Source organism: Perissodus microlepis, chromosome 4, assembly GCF_051167445.1.
Source record: "Perissodus microlepis isolate ML-2025 ecotype Zambia chromosome 4, ASM5116744v1, whole genome shotgun sequence".
Taxonomy (NCBI): domain Eukaryota; kingdom Metazoa; phylum Chordata; class Actinopteri; order Cichliformes; family Cichlidae; genus Perissodus; species Perissodus microlepis.
In genome coordinates this window covers 9,043,817-9,061,141 of record NC_140464.1, presented here as the reverse complement: position 1 = coordinate 9,061,141, position 17,325 = coordinate 9,043,817, and the positions used below count along the sequence as shown (strand labels likewise).

General features: G+C 38.1%; 1 protein-coding gene across 1 annotated transcript; it reads right to left on the bottom strand.

Moving 5' to 3' along the window:
- Position 1: 1 nt before the first annotated feature.
- map3k14a (mitogen-activated protein kinase kinase kinase 14a) lies at positions 2-11,339 on the bottom strand. The gene is made up of 16 exons (XM_084925472.1): positions 7,629-11,339; positions 5,873-6,145; positions 5,708-5,789; positions 5,373-5,592; positions 4,701-5,084; positions 4,473-4,607; positions 4,251-4,380; positions 3,692-3,820; positions 2,295-2,399; positions 2,044-2,201; positions 1,803-1,953; positions 1,266-1,586; positions 1,064-1,173; positions 769-907; positions 569-669; positions 2-450 (listed from the first exon to the last, which is right to left on the bottom strand). Exons 1-16 carry the CDS (start codon positions 7,651-7,653, stop codon positions 289-291), a joined length of 2,625 nt encoding a protein of 874 aa, XP_084781598.1. The 5' UTR covers positions 7,654-11,339; the 3' UTR covers positions 2-288.
- Positions 11,340-17,325: the final 5,986 nt, after the last annotated feature.

Sequence of the window (17,325 nt, the reverse complement as noted above, 5' to 3'; positions counted from 1 at the left end):
CTTTTTTCACAGACTTCACAGTTTTCTATTTATTGACTCAACGTAAACATTGACACATGCAACATTACAAGACACAAAGCTAAAAATCAATCCTCTTTTATATTTCATTTTATTTTTTATTTTTAATTTATGATATTTTAGGCAAAAGCAGTTTGTTAAAGTGGAGGCTCACAAATGTTTTATGGTCCCTCACACATTAACAAAAGCCAGAGACACTTGTTCGAAGCACAACATGAAATGATGAGCGGTTAATATGAAATTGCAGCTGGAATAAAGTAGCTGAGGGCTCTATCGTGTTTCCAGCATGCCATCTTTGATTCTCCATCTCCAGGAAGTGCTGAAGTCTGGAGCTGGAAAACAGCGGAGCTCCAGGCCGGACTCTTGCACCTCCTCATCGTGACCAATCTGCTGGCCGTGCTCAGTTTTCAGTGTGTAAACCCTCTCAGAGATCTAAATCAGACACAGATAAACGTCAAACTAGTATAATCTTCTATTTTTTCTACTTAAATGGACAAACAACATATACTTTTTGGATATAATAGTGTGGGATTCTGTGAGTATACCTCACCTGATCACTGATTCCAGTGGCAATATGGCCCACCTTCACCCGACGCATCTCTCTGATACGGATTTTCTTATCACTAAAGTCTCTGATGCAGACATCCACCCCTGGACCAATCATAAAGCAGAGTGAGGCACATGACCAAAGAGAAAAAAAAATTATATGCAATTAGGTATCATATTAAACAGAAGAGCTTTTTATCTCACCTTCAAAACAGCAAGGTGGTGGCTGCTGTGTGTGACCCAGGAAATCCAAACTGAACACCTGCACATCTGGCTGGCTATTGTAGGAGAAGACACCGGAGCTGAGGTCGTCTCCTGGGCTCAGAGACCAGCGGCCAGAGTCCTGGAAAAAGGGGAACACAAACCAAACAGTAGGTCTATTATTTCTGCTGTTAACCAAAACAATAGGCCGCCATAGAAGTTCTTTTAAAAACTGTTCGCCTAACAACGTGTTTTCCCTGATATTTTGGCTTTATTTCTGCTCTGCATTTTGATTTACCTTTTTGTCCCATGGTTCCCACTTCGAGTAAGGGTCACTGCTGAGGCAAGACAACAACTGCTCCTGCATCTCAGCAGAATGAAGTTGGGAGAGGCTGCTCAGATAGAAATCTGCAAACAAACGAAAAAACAAAAGCATACAGAGTTCAAGCATCTGCCATACTTAACACCTGAAATTAAATACAGCTTAAAGAAAATCTCACCTCCAACCAGCTTCCGTAGCTCAAGTTCAGGTACCGTGGTGATTTTGTTGTCCCTCTTGTGGCTCAGCTCCGAGATCAGCATTTGTGGTTCATGAGGCGAGCCTCGTTTCGATTTCTTAGAATCAGCGTCTGCCTCTTCCTCATCAGTCAGTTTCTTTGTCCTCCTCCCTGTTGTGATCAGCTTTTCCATGGACTCTTGGTGCATCTCTTCATCCTCAAAGTCAGCACTGCTGGTGATGAGTTGCATGGAGTCACTTGGTTTGTTGGTGTTAAGCAAGGGCTCTAAGTAGGGACCCTTCACTGGGTTGGTGAGTCCTCCAACTGCAATCAAATCAATAAAAATTAAATGAACTTATGTACCTACGATAAACTGATTAAAAAATGTATAGCAGGTATTACTAAACTCAATGTGGTCAACTGATGGTCACTAAACCGAGCATTCCATACCATATAAATGCAAAATAACCAACTCTCAATTGTCTGTAAACTCACTGCTGAAACCACCATCAAGCCAGATGCAGTGCAGATTTACTTTACCTTCTCTTAGAGCTCTGTCAGTTTTTTCTTTGAGGTCAGATGCTGATGATCTCTTCAGTGGATCCTTCTGGAGTCCTGCTTTTATAACTTCAGCAGTGAGAGAGCCACAGTCAGGTGGGATCTCTCTCAGAGGCGGGGGCTCGTTAGCAATCTGCAACCAATCAACCAAGGGAATTCAGTCAAGGCTTGATACGAGTACTCTAAAGAACAAACATCTGTCAATAAAGTATTCGAAGAATACCTTCAAGTAAAGGCGACAATTATAGTATCTTGTCCAAGGCTGACAACCATTGAGCATGTGCAGTAACATACAGCAGCTGCTCCACACATCTGCTTTAGCTCCGCGGGGTTCTCCTTTTATTATTTCAGGGGCCATGTGAGTCTCTGTGCCCTTCAGATCTGTAATCAAATACATTGAGAAAATTGTGAATTCGGACATGTAAGTGGAGAAATTGCACATCTTGCCAAATTACTCAGTGACAAAGTATTTACCTTTGGACCTACTGAGGCTCTGACCCTGATTGTCGAGCCTTTCGGCATGTCCAAAGTCACATAGGAAGGTGTCTCTACCATCGTCCGACAGCAACACGTTGTCGGCTGTGAGAAACAAGTAGAGTCAGTAATCCATTGCATTAATCTGTGTGCTGCTGTGTGATGTCAGTGGTGCTTGGTTGATTTCCATGACTTGTGCTGTGTAGTTTTTAGATGACATAATTAGAAACAGGGCAGCTGCTTAGGCAAAACAGTCTAAGACAAAGGAGCCAAATGAATGGAAAATATGAAGTCACACAGGGACAGCTGCTGTGCTAAACTCTTTAATGTGGAAACTAGTCACAAGCCGTACGCAGATAAAGAAGATATGTGGTATTATTGTCTAGCTTTTCCTGAGAAATTACAGACAGCAGATGGCGCTTGAGATACACCACAAAACATGTCTTGTCAGCTCTTAAGATATTCTCTGTCTTTTTTGCTCTTCCTCAATCTCAGTTTCTGTTCTGTTTTTGTGTTTCCTTTGTTCTTCTATATAACCCTTTCCAATTTATTTTCATCTTCTGTATTCTTTCTGTCCATTGTACTTTTTCTCCTCTTCTTCTCTTTCGAACTACTTCCTGCTCTTTGTCCCATCCCCCCCCTCACTCCGTTTTGTTCTCCCTTTCTCTCTCGCTCTCCTGATTTTGTGCACATGCGCCGTGTCTAGAGAACAGCAGTGAGTCACACTGTGGGAAATTCCCAGCCCGTCTTTTTCTCTGTGGTAATCTGGTTTCACAACCCAGGTGCTTGAAGATCAAATCTAGACTGTATCTATGACACTTGTGTTCCAAACAACAGCTGCGCATAGACACAAAATCCTCTGATGAGAACTAATTACAAATCTGACTTTCTCTCTGTCTTTTTTTCAACTTTCCACTACCACAACAAGTAAAAGTCAAGCTGACACATTTCTTAGTTTTACTGTTATTACTATTGTTCTCTAGCTGTTAATATTCATAATGAAAGTGTTGTGAGGCAGTGCCAATATCGATATATTGTTACTTTTTTGGATTTAACATTTACATTCCATACTTTATCACTCAACAACATCACCAATATTTAGGAAGTCACAGGAACAGTCCCAGTCATTATTAATTTGTAAATTATATAGAGATAAAAAGTGGATAAAACTTAACAACTTCACTTTGTGGGTTTATTTGCTGTTGTAAATTGATTAAATTACACTAAATTTCTTATAAAAGCTCACTCTTAAGATACATGTCATGAATAACTACATGTGTTGATGAATGACTTGAATGGCTGTTCAGTCATAAAGTGGGCACACCAAACATCACAAAATATGAGGCTAACATTCAAGTCATCTAAGATTTCAAAGGTATGGCATTTGTATAATATACCTTTAATATCGAGATGCACCACCCTTTTCTTCACTAAGTACTCCAACGCTGTTAAAACTTGAGAGTGGTAGTGGAGACTTAAATCCTCTGGCAGTCGACCACGTTCCACTATCAGCTGGCCCAAAGAGCCTGGAATAACACAAAATGTTAGAGCGGGACAAAGACTGTTGTCTTAGCAATATTTACCAACAGAGAGCATCTGATTAATCTTTTCCTCTGGGTTATGGCTTGTAAAGAAGCCAGCATTTAATGACAATGGAAAAATGTGTCAGGTATATCAATGTTTATCAGGAAGGGAGCTTGCGTCACACGTTTGGTGCAGTTTGGACAAACACTCTTTGAGTAAGGTCAACAGTCATTTCGAGCATCCCAGAAACACCCACTTCCGCATCTCAACACTAATCACATCCGTATTTTTCTGCACTTGAACTCAGTCGACTCAAGTACATGTTTGTGCACTTAATTGATTCCATCTGTTTCTTGAGTTTAAATGACAACAGGAGTAGTTAGTATCAACAACATACGCTGTGTGTGAAGGGAAGATAGTGGGATTGTTTACCAGCTTTGTGTTCCATCAGAAGGACGACATTAGGCCCCTCTCTAACCACTCCAAAGAGCTTCACCACACGAGGAGATCTGAGGGCACTCCACGCACCCACCTCCTCACTGTTGAACCTCTTCAGGGCAATCTTTGAGAAAAACATGGAACGTAAAATACTAAGATTATGTACATAGTTTTATACAAGACCGTTTTTATACAAATCGATATGCTGTAAATTACCTTTTTGGCAGCAAATTTGAACCCACTGTTCACATCTTCAGCACTGTGTACTTCACCATAGGAGCCTTCCTTGATGAAGTGCTGAAGGACATACTCTCTCCCTTCTTTGTATTCTGAGTCCACAGGCTGAATTTTCTGTCAGGAAGAGACAAACAGATTAGTTTGGTTCAGCCACTTTTCAAATCAAAACATACTGAAGCAAGCAGACTGAAGCAAAGCAGAACTTACTTCATGATAAAAAATTAGTCCCTCATTGCTAACAGAGTCAGCTTCCGAGAATTCGTCTTCGTCTTCCCTGGTCTCCCTCTCCACTTCTTTGAAAAATGGCCCTGCGTAGCATGGATCCCCCTGACTGACACAGCCTCTGAGCCCAGCAAGGGCCAGTGAGCAGTCTCCCACACTGCTAAGAGAGTCTGAGCTGCTGTTGTGCTCATATGACCGAACACTGGAGAGGTTACCCAAAACTGGCCAGTTCAAAGGGGAACAGCTTGAGCCTTTGTTATAAACTTGTTGGCTGTAAAAAGAAGCCCTTCGGTCATCTTCCTCTGAGCTTTCAAAGCTGCTACAGCAAGAGGTACTGAGATCACTTCTCTCTTCAACAGAAGAGTCCCCCTACAAGAAGAAGAAAAAAAAGTTCTTAGACAATATAGTGTTTACATCCTCCGATAAATTTGCCCTAGGCTTAAAAATTCAAGGCCTAAAGAGGCGGGGCTGTTGGAATTCAACGTTTCACTTCCACAATTTAGGAAGGGTAATGTTTACATGGGAACTTCTAGAGATTAGGACCCTATTGTTGAAGACGATTTAAATTATTTTAACAGCACAGCATACTAAATATTAACACATTTTTGAATCCAGTTTCATAGTCAAGACTCAGAGAGATGTGAAGAGTAACCTCACCAGGATCGGGATCAGAGAACTTCCACTTTCTTGTTCAGGCACTCCAGAAGGCATTCGACGTCTCTGTCGCTGCTTGTCCTTCTTCTTCTGCTGCTTCTTCCTCTTCCCCTTACGTTTCTGTCTCCTATGGGTACTCTTTCTTGAGGAGAGTATTGATGTGCTTGCTTCCTGGATGGTGGCCATTGTTTGGCACGCCACATTGTTTTGGTCAGATGAAAGACTTCAAAAGAAATTCGAAGAAAGCAAAAGGAATTTAAGGCATGTTTACACAATTCAGCACAGACCCTTAAACAGAAATTTTATTTATAATGCAGAGAATGTCCCCAAGATCTTACCTGGTGGTTAAGCATTTAGGGAAGGCACGGAAGGAGCGGTCATAACAGGACGGGCTGAACTCTTGGGAGTCCTGGGTTTCACCTAAACAAGCACAGTGTTAATGTAAAATTGGCTCACAGGAAAGTTCATTGATGTGATACAATATAAAAATAAGATATATTTACATTCTGCCTGAGCAACAATGGTTGAGGTCTTGAACTGCATTTCTTCCACTTGTTCTGCAGTTCCATGTGTCAGGAGTTTAGTGAGTTTATCAGCAGACCACTTTTGCGTAAATCCCATTTTGCCATCCTTCCCCTCATCTTGCGCCTCCTCAGTCTCCTGCTCTGCATTGGAGCATGATGGATATGTCCCCTTCAGGTCAGCTTTTGGTGGTCCAGTGAAAGGCGCTGTTGAGTTGAAGAGCCTCTGTCTCACCGCCATGTTATCTTCTAAATCTGCAAGAGACACAAGCAGCTGATAAATAACGATCTTCCTTATCAACTGTCTCCTGCCTTTATGTTTTGTCTTTAATCTTAAATAAGAGTTAATCAATTTCGTTTTAGTTATAGATGCCTGGGTTGTTTGTGTGGCTATAACCAGAGAGTTAAAAGTAACTTTTTTAGTATTATTATTTAAATATTAATTAGTGAATTTGTCTTTGGTCGAGGGCAACATATTTGGCTCCTTTATAAACCGAGCTTTCGATTTTGATGAACACGTTACTTCAGAGCTCACAGTGCGTGATATTTATTCAGTTAGTCAGATGCTTGCTGCGACTCATCAAGAGTGACCTTTAGAAATGTTGTGAAGTTTGTATAAGCATAAACCATTTCTCCAAAATGTAACAAAGGACTTTTATCTGCTAATGTGAGCGTGGGAGTGAGGATACCTAAAAAGGGGAACAAATGGATTCTGAAAACTAAACACATCTCAGGTTAAAGGTTGCAATGCATTTTGCTGTTTGTTTTTGTTCATTTTTTCTTAATTTTTCGTCCTTAGTATTTTTTCAGTTTGCATCTATGGCGCACTTTGCAAATACTTTCCACGGTGCCATTTGCCTGCTGTAATCGAGCACAACAGAAAAGCTCATAAATCTGACTGAAGATCCGACTGAAAGGTTTACGACGGAAATATACACCCATGCATAAACGCAAAAATAATTTGATCTGCTTCATTATGGCTCGTTTGAAGTTTAACACATTTTACTGCACCACACATGGTTAGGAGCGCAGATGAACTGAAACTGTGAAATTTGAGGTGGGCAGATGAGACAGGAAATTAAACCCCGGCCTTGTTTTCACAGTTGCAAACTCTGTCGCTCAGTGCATGCACTCTGTTTCAGTCAGAGGAAGTAACCTAGGCAATGCCTGGGCTGCACAGCCTGGGCTAATTTGAAATAAAGATTTGCATGGCTGCCTGTTCACACCTTAAAAGTTATTACCAGCACAACAGGTAAGACTGTAAAACCAACACAGGAAAACTACATGCAGTTTAAAAGGCACAAACTGAGAACTACATTTAGAGCACTACAGTTGCAATTAGTTGCGTCAGTTTGTCCATTACACTAGCAGCTTATCACACAAAGATTAAGCCTAAATTCTTGACTAAAACAATCACATGCACACTACATGCTTTTGCTGCTGACAACACTAATAAAGTATAGATACAAGTAACAATACAGCAAAAAATAACATCAAAACATAATCAAAATTACGTTAAAGCTGTTTGAGTTTATTAATGATACTACCTTGTACGCAGACTTCATGCACCGCAAGATTATCTAGAGCGAAGCAACTCAACTGTCACTTCCGTCTTAAGACGCTGCACCACCACACCCCAATGAATTTACGTGGAAAGGAAATAGAGAAAACCCCACTGCAACAAACAGGCACAAAAACAGACTCTGTATGTGTGAGCCGACGTAGCGGGCAGACATACCAATAGATGCCAGTCTGAACTGCATTCTCAAGTATTTGTTCTGAATAACCTGTCATCGACACGAACTAGGTGCTCCGTTTGCGTGCCTTCATGTTCGATTTTTCAGTAACGACTCTGCTCAGTCGCTGCCGCTTTGCTTTCTGCTCTCCTGATGCTGGCTTTCAGCCAACTGGGGGGAGGAGCTGGCTGACTATGACTTATGGGAAATGCATCTACACTTCCCCATATTCCCCCCTCCTTCTGCTCCCTCTAACAGGGCTGGTTTACTTACTCTGCCCTCTTGAGTACTACCAATTAAAGGATCAGGTTTGCTTATGGGTATGGTGACAAACAAAAAATGTGAACTATGAACTGTGATGCAAGTAGTGGTAATATCTAAACCCTTTCAATCTTTGCATACTATCAAGATACAGGGTTTTAATGAGGAATAAGCAAAGGATATGATTAGAACAGCACAGCACTGAATTCAAATTTGTTTAAAAAGCAAAAAATCAGTTAAAAAAGTTTCTTTAATGGGTGAAAAACAATTTCAATTCTCTGTGCACTTTAAACCAGGTAGTCTGATAATCACCTGGAATGGACAGTCAACTTTCTGTACACATTCACACCACTAAATGTGAGGGGATTTGTGGCCTTTCATTTGCTCTGATATTCTAATAAGTGCGTGCCCTGTAGCAAGCCAACATTCAAGAGCCCGTCACATGTCATGTCACACGCCCACATTCTCCACTATATGTCCTGTTGTTAAAACAACAAAGAGTTTCTTTCTTTATGAAAATGTGGCAGTGTGAAAACTCACATTATGAGCATCTTCTTGCGAAAAATTATTTCCGAAAACAGTGTTTAGACTGAGGCAAGCGTATGAGCTGTCAATAATCTGATGGCTCTATCTGAAATAATCTCACTTGCTTTTCTCTTGAGCAGAAAAACAACTTAGTCATATAAAAACCACTACAGGAAACTCGGAACACCACTTGACAGGTTCTGGTACATGCCATAATCGAAAAGCTCAATGGAAGTTGCTCACTCCACCCCTACTGATAAGGAAACTGTTTGTCATGACAACAATATCTCTGCTAAACCGACATAAGCTTAAGGACACAGGTACAGACATTGTAGACAGCATTTAGAATTTTGTTTTTGGTACTCTATTAGTCACCAACTTCACATATTATGACTCATAAAAAAGGCAACAATTAGTACCAATTATCAGTTCGTCTGCCAATCATTTTCTCATTTACTCATTCTGTCTAGAGCTGAAATATTTAGTCAGTTTAGCCACAACATTATGTGCAACAGATTAACTGTGTGACAAAAAAAAATGTCAAAAGTTACTAGTTCAAGGTTCAAGATTTTAAGGTTTCTTTTAAGATGTCACTGTGACCAGTGTTTTTTTGGGGGGGTTGTTTTTTGCTTTGCAATTTGCTGGTTTTGATTTTTAAATTTCATGTTTTTAATTGCCTCTTCATATTATTAAAAGCTTGACAGAAATTCTGCTTTGTTTTGGATGGATTGTTTTAAGCTGTGAATGAATCTGGAAACAGACAGACCAACAGACAGCTCCCTGGTACTACTGTAAAACAGATAAGAATCTGCCTATACGTCTCAGCTTGGGGCACACCACCAATTCTGACCATATTCCAAACTTCATTTCTAGAAACCCTATACCTGAAATGAATCTCCATTGTACTTCACTATTGCCATATATTGCTCATGCAGTCCTGAGAATATTTCACTTTTTGCAAAAGAAGTCTGTGCAACTCTAAGGTCATTTTTTAACTTCTGTTCCAACTTTCTGCACTGACAAGCATGGCATTTTACTAACTGGAGAAATGGCAATGACTGATTATCAAATTCTGCAAATTAATTTTGCAGGTCAAGTAATCAACACTAAAGTCTTTTCATTTACATGCAAACTAAACCTACACTTCCCTGTCAGTGTCATCAGAAACCTAAACAATTATGCTTTAGAGGAGTTTTGCACCCTAAACGTCTACACATATCTAATAAACATGTAACTAATAGTGCACACTATAAACTTTAATCCATAATGACCTTTGCTGTGGAAATCTTGAACTAAACTGTAACAAAACATACAGTTGGTGACTGTACAGCTTCTGCTGCTCCGTTTCTCTCACAGAGATTAATGAAATTCCAAAGCCTTTAGTAACGACAGCTAAAAGGAACTCAAAAAACACAGGCAAGAGTTCCTTAAGAGAACCAGTGGCTGCTTCTCAGGAAAGCATTCCAGTCCTCAACTACACATTCTAAAAGATTGCAAAAAAACATCTGCAGGCACACATTTAAATGCAGCTCCAAGTACTCAGTCATACCTCTTGTCTAATGTCTAACAACTTCCCTTTTTTCTAGTTACTTCCTCAATATTAACTTCAATGAAGAAACAGTCAGTTACAGTAAGAATGCATAGTCCTCTCTTTGCTGCACATTATTTCCATTAAACTGAGATGTTCTATAAACTCCTTGCATTTTAAAAGAATAATTACCCAGGAAAATTCAGAGCTAAGCCATTGTTATTAATGTTATCCCAGTTTTTCTGTAAACATTACTGGGTTCTTTGACAAATTAAAATTAATTCGGAAAACAGTTTTCTCATGAATCAATATTAGAAATGTGTATTTGACACCTCACGAAAAACATTCTTCTCCATTTCCCAATGCTATCCAACATAGGTTTACTAAACATGGCCAAAGTCAACAAATCTAAAAGCATGTATATTATAATAATGTTCTACTAAGCTGCAATCTTTCTATACATTTTCTATATAGTGAGCTCATCTTAATACAGTCATATTTGCACTTTCTTGCTATCTTGCAAAGAAAATGAGAACAGGATATTTGCACAGGAGGAACAAAAGGTTTTTCGTTTAAGGGTGGACTTGGACCAGTGCTGCTTCGCTTGTAAATGCAGGCCAGGAGTTTGACTCTGGGCCAAGAAAGATCCAGCAAGCATTGGTGCGGTATGGAGGCCCAGCATAACTTGGACCTGAAAAATAGGACCTGCCAAGAGTGACTAATGTAAACAATTACATCTGGTGAATGTAATTGTTTAGCTCTATCACATTACACGAGGGCTCTAATGTTTAAATGAAACAGATAAGAGCATAAAAAGATATATGACTGCATATATTGCGACAACATATAATAACATACATAACGGCTATTCTTATGAGGACTCCTATAACAAATATAGCAAGTTTTTTTTTCTATCACTAATATGCTCTTAATTTTTTTTTACCAGGTAAGAACATCAACATATCCATGTTTAGAGTTAGTACAGCCTTTGTGACAAAAAATAAAAAATAAAAATAAAATGAGGGTACCACTGAGAAGTATAAGCAGTACGACGGTAATTATATTCTGTACAGTAAAATCTACAGTAAGCCTCTATAACAATTTACCTACCAATGGTCACCTTTGATGTTTAACTATTTAGCGATTCATTTAAAATGAACATAATTTGACTAAACAGTAATTTCGTGTGTATACACGCGCTGTTATTGTGTGCACGCGCACTAACTTCCTTCTAGCCACATTCACCGCCATTTCACATAAAACTTAGGCCCAAAATGTTTGAAGTATTCGTTAAACAGTCAAACATGTAAATCAAGAAATCGAGTTCTCGACAAACAGCGGGAAACACTGAAGTCAGAAAGCTCTTAACTTCGTTAAACCGTTTATGATAAATACTATATATTCTTCACTTACCGTATTTCCCGTAACTAGGCGTCGGCCGATGGCGATCTTGACATCATGTAGCTTCTTTCCTGTTTCCGCTTGAATTTCGAAGTAGTTTTTGGGTTCCCTTAATTTTTACAATAACAACATTTAACGCCAGAATGCAAAGACATATTGCACTATTATTAATCACTGACTGTAACAGTATGTTTAAATGTTCCTCGGACTGAGCACAATGTTTGCGTGTGGCTGTAAGTTATAGTTGTGCTTTTAATTTGAAGATAAAATGCTCTCTCTTCACGTAAGCGTCTGTTTTTAATTTAAAGACAAGAGGATAAGCGGTCGTGCAGTGTGAAAGGGGAGCTGTTTAATAAACTGCACATAAAAAGCCTTTGTTTGTCTGTTTGTTCTATGTTGTTAATAACCTATTACTATATATCGATAGGTCTTTCTTGCTTTCTGCTGAGATATAGATATTTGTATTTTAATATATAAGGCGTTTATGATGTATTTTACCAAGATGAGTATCTACAATAGATCTTAATGAAATTCTCCTCGCTGGAGATTTTAACTCGCACTGACTATCTTCTGTCTCAGGCAGTTTTACATTTACAAATATTAATCTCACGGAACTAATTTACAGTCCAACTTGTCCAAATCTGAAATGCCCTCTTTTACTAACTCTCCCCATAAATATTCCCATATTGGTGTTTTGCAAATGGTGTCAGTAATCACTGTGTTGTAGATGCAGTCAGGTAATCGATACTCCTGAAATCAAGACAACAAATTGTTTTTTAAACGAGATTTTTTTTAGCAACCTTTCTTCCGCAATTCACTGTAACTTGAATAGGACCTGATTAGTGATATTGATTTGCCATGGAAATACATTTTCATTAAAATATTAAATAAACATGGCCCTATCCGCAAATTTAGAGTAAAATGCTGCCCAGTCACCTCAAAGAAAATGATGGTGGCTGGGCTAAGGCCAGAAAAACTAAACCTGGTTGATTCCTAGCTAAAACAAATGTGACATTCCTAACGGCTTTAATAAATATCTGGTTTCTTCAGGGTCTTTATTTGAATCTTTACATAAAGATTTAAAACAGTTTAATGAACAGGTTATCTTTGCAACTACTAGAAATTAATCTTGTATTCAACTCTTCAGCTTTTCTTTTCTGAATGTCATGGCGATCCACAAGGCTTTAAAGCTGTTGGCTACAATGAATTCAAGACCACATCAATTTAAATCTTATTTTCTTAAGCTGGATGAACCACAAACTTATCATTTTTAATCGTATGCTTTGGAACAGTGGTGATATGGAAATATAGAAATATTCCCTTTTTTGATGATAGGGAGGTGATAAGGAGGTCGTCCTTCATATGTTAAAAACTACAGATCACACAGTTGGGCATGTAATGTTAATAAACAGACCAAACAATAGTGGTTTATCAGTAAAAACTAAATGACTTGTCAGTTAAAACACAGTGTGTCCTCTTTGCTGAGTCTTCTTCTTTGTTTCTCCCAGTATCCACAGGAGCTCCTCAGAGATCTATATTGGGACCACTCTTTATCTCTCTATATGTAAATAACCTTTGTGATATTTTATCCAAATACTGCATTCCATTTATCTGTAGATGACACAGTTAACTATTTTTCATCCCCTTGAAGAGTACAAACCTTTTAACACAAACCTGCCTTTGAGGTTTGTGTTAAATCCAAGTTCATGTTATTCTCAAATGGCAAAAGAAGTTGTTGTCTACGCTTCCTAAGAGCAAAAGGATTCAAGTAATTGAAATTAAACTGGCTACATGTTATAAATATCTAGGTATCATTGCATATCATAATTTGTCAGGTGAAAACACACTGAAATGCTTGTGTCCAAACTGTTCTCTGTATGGTGCTGCCAAGTAGCCAATATCCATAGACTTTCCCATTGGTTGGTTTTTATCTGAAAATATAAATGGAAATCTCTGCTTGGGCTGATTCCTCCTACTATCGGGGAGTTTAAGTGTAATTTAAAGGAGCAGAAGAATAGCTCTTTTGGTCAGAGGGACTGTTTTTATTATTACTCTTGTACTCGCCTCTGTCAGTGTGCAACAGAGTGGCTGTGGCTACAATGTAGCTTGCCATCACCAGTGTGTGAATGTGTGTGTGAATGGGTGGATGACTGGTTGTGTAAAGCGCTTTGGGGTCCTTAGGGACTATTAAAGCGCTATACAAGTACAGGTCATTTACCATTTACCAATGATCTGTTATTGCATATTATCCACATGTTTGTCTTGACATGTCTGTACTGATTATCATTCGTATTTGTTTTTGTAATTGTTATAATTTTATGTGTTGTATTTGCTGTAACATCTGCTGCCCTCTTGGCCAGGTCTCTCTTGAAAAAGACTGACTCACTCACTAAATCTCTCTGAGACTTTTACCTGGACAAATAAATGATAACAATGATGAGTAATCTAACACAGCATATCATCAGCCCCTACGTCATGGTGTAAGAAAAATATCTGTATTTATATGAATCTACCACAAGATGGAGCGATAACCTACTTAAGTCTTTTACAGGTTAATACACGGGGCCATACGACATGCATTGTCCTCTGAGCTTCACTGATGTGAAGTTTAAGTTGTGTGTTTAAATTGGTATATCTTTCACGCTCATTATTTTTTATAAACATTTCAATCACTTGTTGAACAGGATAATGCACTACAGATGCAGCAGAACTCATTTGTCCTAAAGAACATTTCAGGAAATCATTCCTACAGTGATACATTCCTACATTCCTACATTCTTCTACTACTCTATAATAGATGAATACACTTGTCAGGTAATAGGTTTCCACAAATACTTATAGATTTCTGTATTATACCTTACTGCTCCTTTCTTTGATTTATAGTGTAGACATTATATATTAATACTATTTCCACTACTCTTTTGCACAACGTCAGTCTCTTTTTTTCTCATGAATATCTAACTTCTTAAAATGTTTGTCTATCTGCTTCTGCATATCTAAATGACATTTTTATTAGCCACCACCAATGAATAAGGATTTTGTCATTTAATTTTGGTGGCCAAAATATTGAGTTTTTAATCCAATGTTAGTTTCATTTTTAAAGACAGGCAATTTAATGTAAATGGGTATTAAAAAACCTTTTTAGATTAAAATAATTTGCTTAAAATCCTAAACTTCGTGGAGGTTTTCACCTCAAAAATCAAACATGTAAGCCTATGCGCAAGGTAGTTTTAGCAGTTTCATCCATAGAACCATGTTGATACTTATACAATGATGCTGATCTCTCAACAGATCTTTTTAACGATCACTGTCTTTTCCATTTTGTCTTGTTAGAACAGCATTAGTTTCTGTTTAAGCACTTTCGTGGAGCTCATCCCACTGACTTCTTCCTAGAGTCTCCCATTGAAATCTTGATAATGTATTAATAATGTTAAGTAATGTAGGAGAATGTTTCATTTTGCTAATATTGGACTTGACCTCTGCCTTAGATATCTGCCTTGACCATCACATTATGCCTCATAGGCTGAGATACTGGATACTGGAGATACTGGTCTGTTTTGGAGTGGTACTATCTGTATAAATGATCTGTTTTTCTGGCTGCCTTCTAAGTGAGTGCCACAAGGTTCTGTTCTGGGGGCTTTACTGTCATAGCTGCTTGCTCTTCATTGCATCTCAAGCACTTTTGATGTCATTTCTTATTACTATTATACAAATGACATTCAGTTAAATATTTGTACCTAAGGTAATAGAACCCTAGGTTCCCAGGCCACATTTGTTAAATTTTCTACCAGGAACCCTCTGGTAACGTTTGCTTCTGCCTTCACTGTGGATGCTCATTTTAAATCTCTGGTTCACTCTTGTTTTTTGTCACTTCATGCCTGTATTTCATCATGTTTAGATTACTGTAATTCATTGTTTACTTGTATCAACAAAGCCTCATTGGAACAACACATGTTGTTCAGAAAGCCAATGTGAGGTTTTTGATTAAGTCTTCAAAGTGCTCACATTGTTACTCATTCAGCTGCACTGGCTACCCATTAACATTAGAGTCCACATTAAGATTCAGGTTTTGACTCAGTGAACTTTTACATCCATATATCCCTAAAGCAGGCCTTGAGGAAGCTCAGAGTTTATGGGCCTGCTCGTTGTGCATCAGACAAGGCTGAGAACTAAAGGGAACAGAACTCTCTCCCACTGAGCTTGAGCACTGTGAAGTTGGTGGATTTTTAAAAAGTCAGCTTTTTAAACTTGCATTGATGTTGTGCTATTTTTGTTGTAAAGAAATTTGTGATATTTAACTTGAAATGTGCTTTACAAATAACATTTTGTGGCTTCATCTGGAAAACGTTCTGAGACGCCCTTAGGTGTGGATGCAAACCAGAGAGGGTGACAGCCCGGGAGGGGGTACGTTTCTGTACAAAGTAACATTTTTTGACACTTTTCTGACCAACGGCAGTAGATTTTCTTAGCTAAGTATTCCACTCAAGCTGATTCTGTCATTTACAAGCATCTTTGAGACAGAAATGCATTTTTGTTTCCAAAGTAGCCTAGCTTACAACTGTCTACCAAACTACACGTTTCAGACAGAGAAATTCTGTGTGCCTTTCTAGTTATTTGGTATATAGTACTTGACCATTGTCTTTTATCTGGAAATTGTCTTGCTTGTTTTAGCCATTTTTTTAAATAAAGCTGCATACATTATATAGCTACTGTTTGTGTACCTCTTTACATTCCATGTGCATTGTGTATGTAATCTGTCATGCACCCATCACTTGTGCAATCATTACACAAGAGATTCATTTGAAACCAACCAGTTCAATACTTTTAGTATAATATACCATCTGATTAACAACAGAACACAAACAATCTATTAGATGTTGGGTTCAAGCTCATTTCTAATTGATGCAAAGTGGAAAACTATCTTCTGGTGTGACAAACTAACATTTGCTTTTAATTTAGGCCAATATCTTTAAAGATGCAAGGGTGTATTTGTACAGGTTAAATGTGAAAGTTAGACATGCTGCCATCCTTTTGACATCTTTTTCTGGGAAGGCCTTGCCTACTTCAACAAAACAATGCCACATTTTACAAGTATTACAACAGTGTGGCTTTGTAGAAAAACAATGCAGGTGATAAACTGGCACACCTACAATGGTTTCATGTCACACATTATGCATCAAAACATAATATGACAAAGAAAGCCATGAACCGTAAAACAAACAAGAATGTCAAACAAGAATAAGAAAATAGTTTTGCTTTCGAAACTACAAAACATGCTGCTATCCCAGCTTTTTAAAAATGTAGGCCTAGATGTTGTTGAGATCAAATTCCAAATAAGATGTTTCACCCTAACCCCACCGCCCAGATCAACAGGAGTTGAGAAACCAAACCAAAAGAAGTACATCTTGGGCCCCTGAAGATACTTATCTATATCAGATATCATGGCATCAATGTGTTGCCTAGTAGCCACTGAGCAACAAAATAAAATCACCAGTTATATAATTTACGCAACAGTAACACATAAAAGGTTCATATAATGTTTCTTTCTCATTTATATCAGCAAAGGTCTGATTATACATCCTTAGCAACCACCTAGCAACGGTCTAAAATAAGGTAATTTTAGCATAGAAACGACATCTACAAACTCTATTTTTTGAAGTTTTCTAGGGTCATGTACTGCGCAAGGGGAGATATTTAATAATTCTATGCTAAATTGCACATAAACAAAGCCTTAATTTATTTGTTTAATTTATTTATGTATTTGTTTATTTCGTAAGTAACCACCTATTTAAATTTCTTGCTGTTGTTTGCATTCTGCTATGATAAAGCAGAAAGCACTTTAAATATATATACATGCTTATCTTTTAATTTACTAAAATGAGTAGTCTATTTAATACAATATATTATCATGTGAGAAATGTGTTGATCTAAGGCCCTTGGAGGTTCTTATCTATATCAGATATTATGGCATCATCAGTTGCCTT

Bases quoted from the DNA above. Each gene is read 5' to 3' on its own strand.
- map3k14a (XM_084925472.1), bottom strand. From the start codon at position 7,653: ATGCAGTTCAGACTGGCATCTATTG. The intron at 5,593-5,707 runs GTAAGATCTTGG...TTTCTTTTGAAG, and splicing joins CCTAAATGCTTAACCACCAG to TCTTTCATCTGACCAAAACA. The intron at 451-568 runs GTGAGGTATACT...TGTCTGATTTAG, and splicing joins CCACTGGAATCAGTGATCAG to ATCTCTGAGAGGGTTTACAC.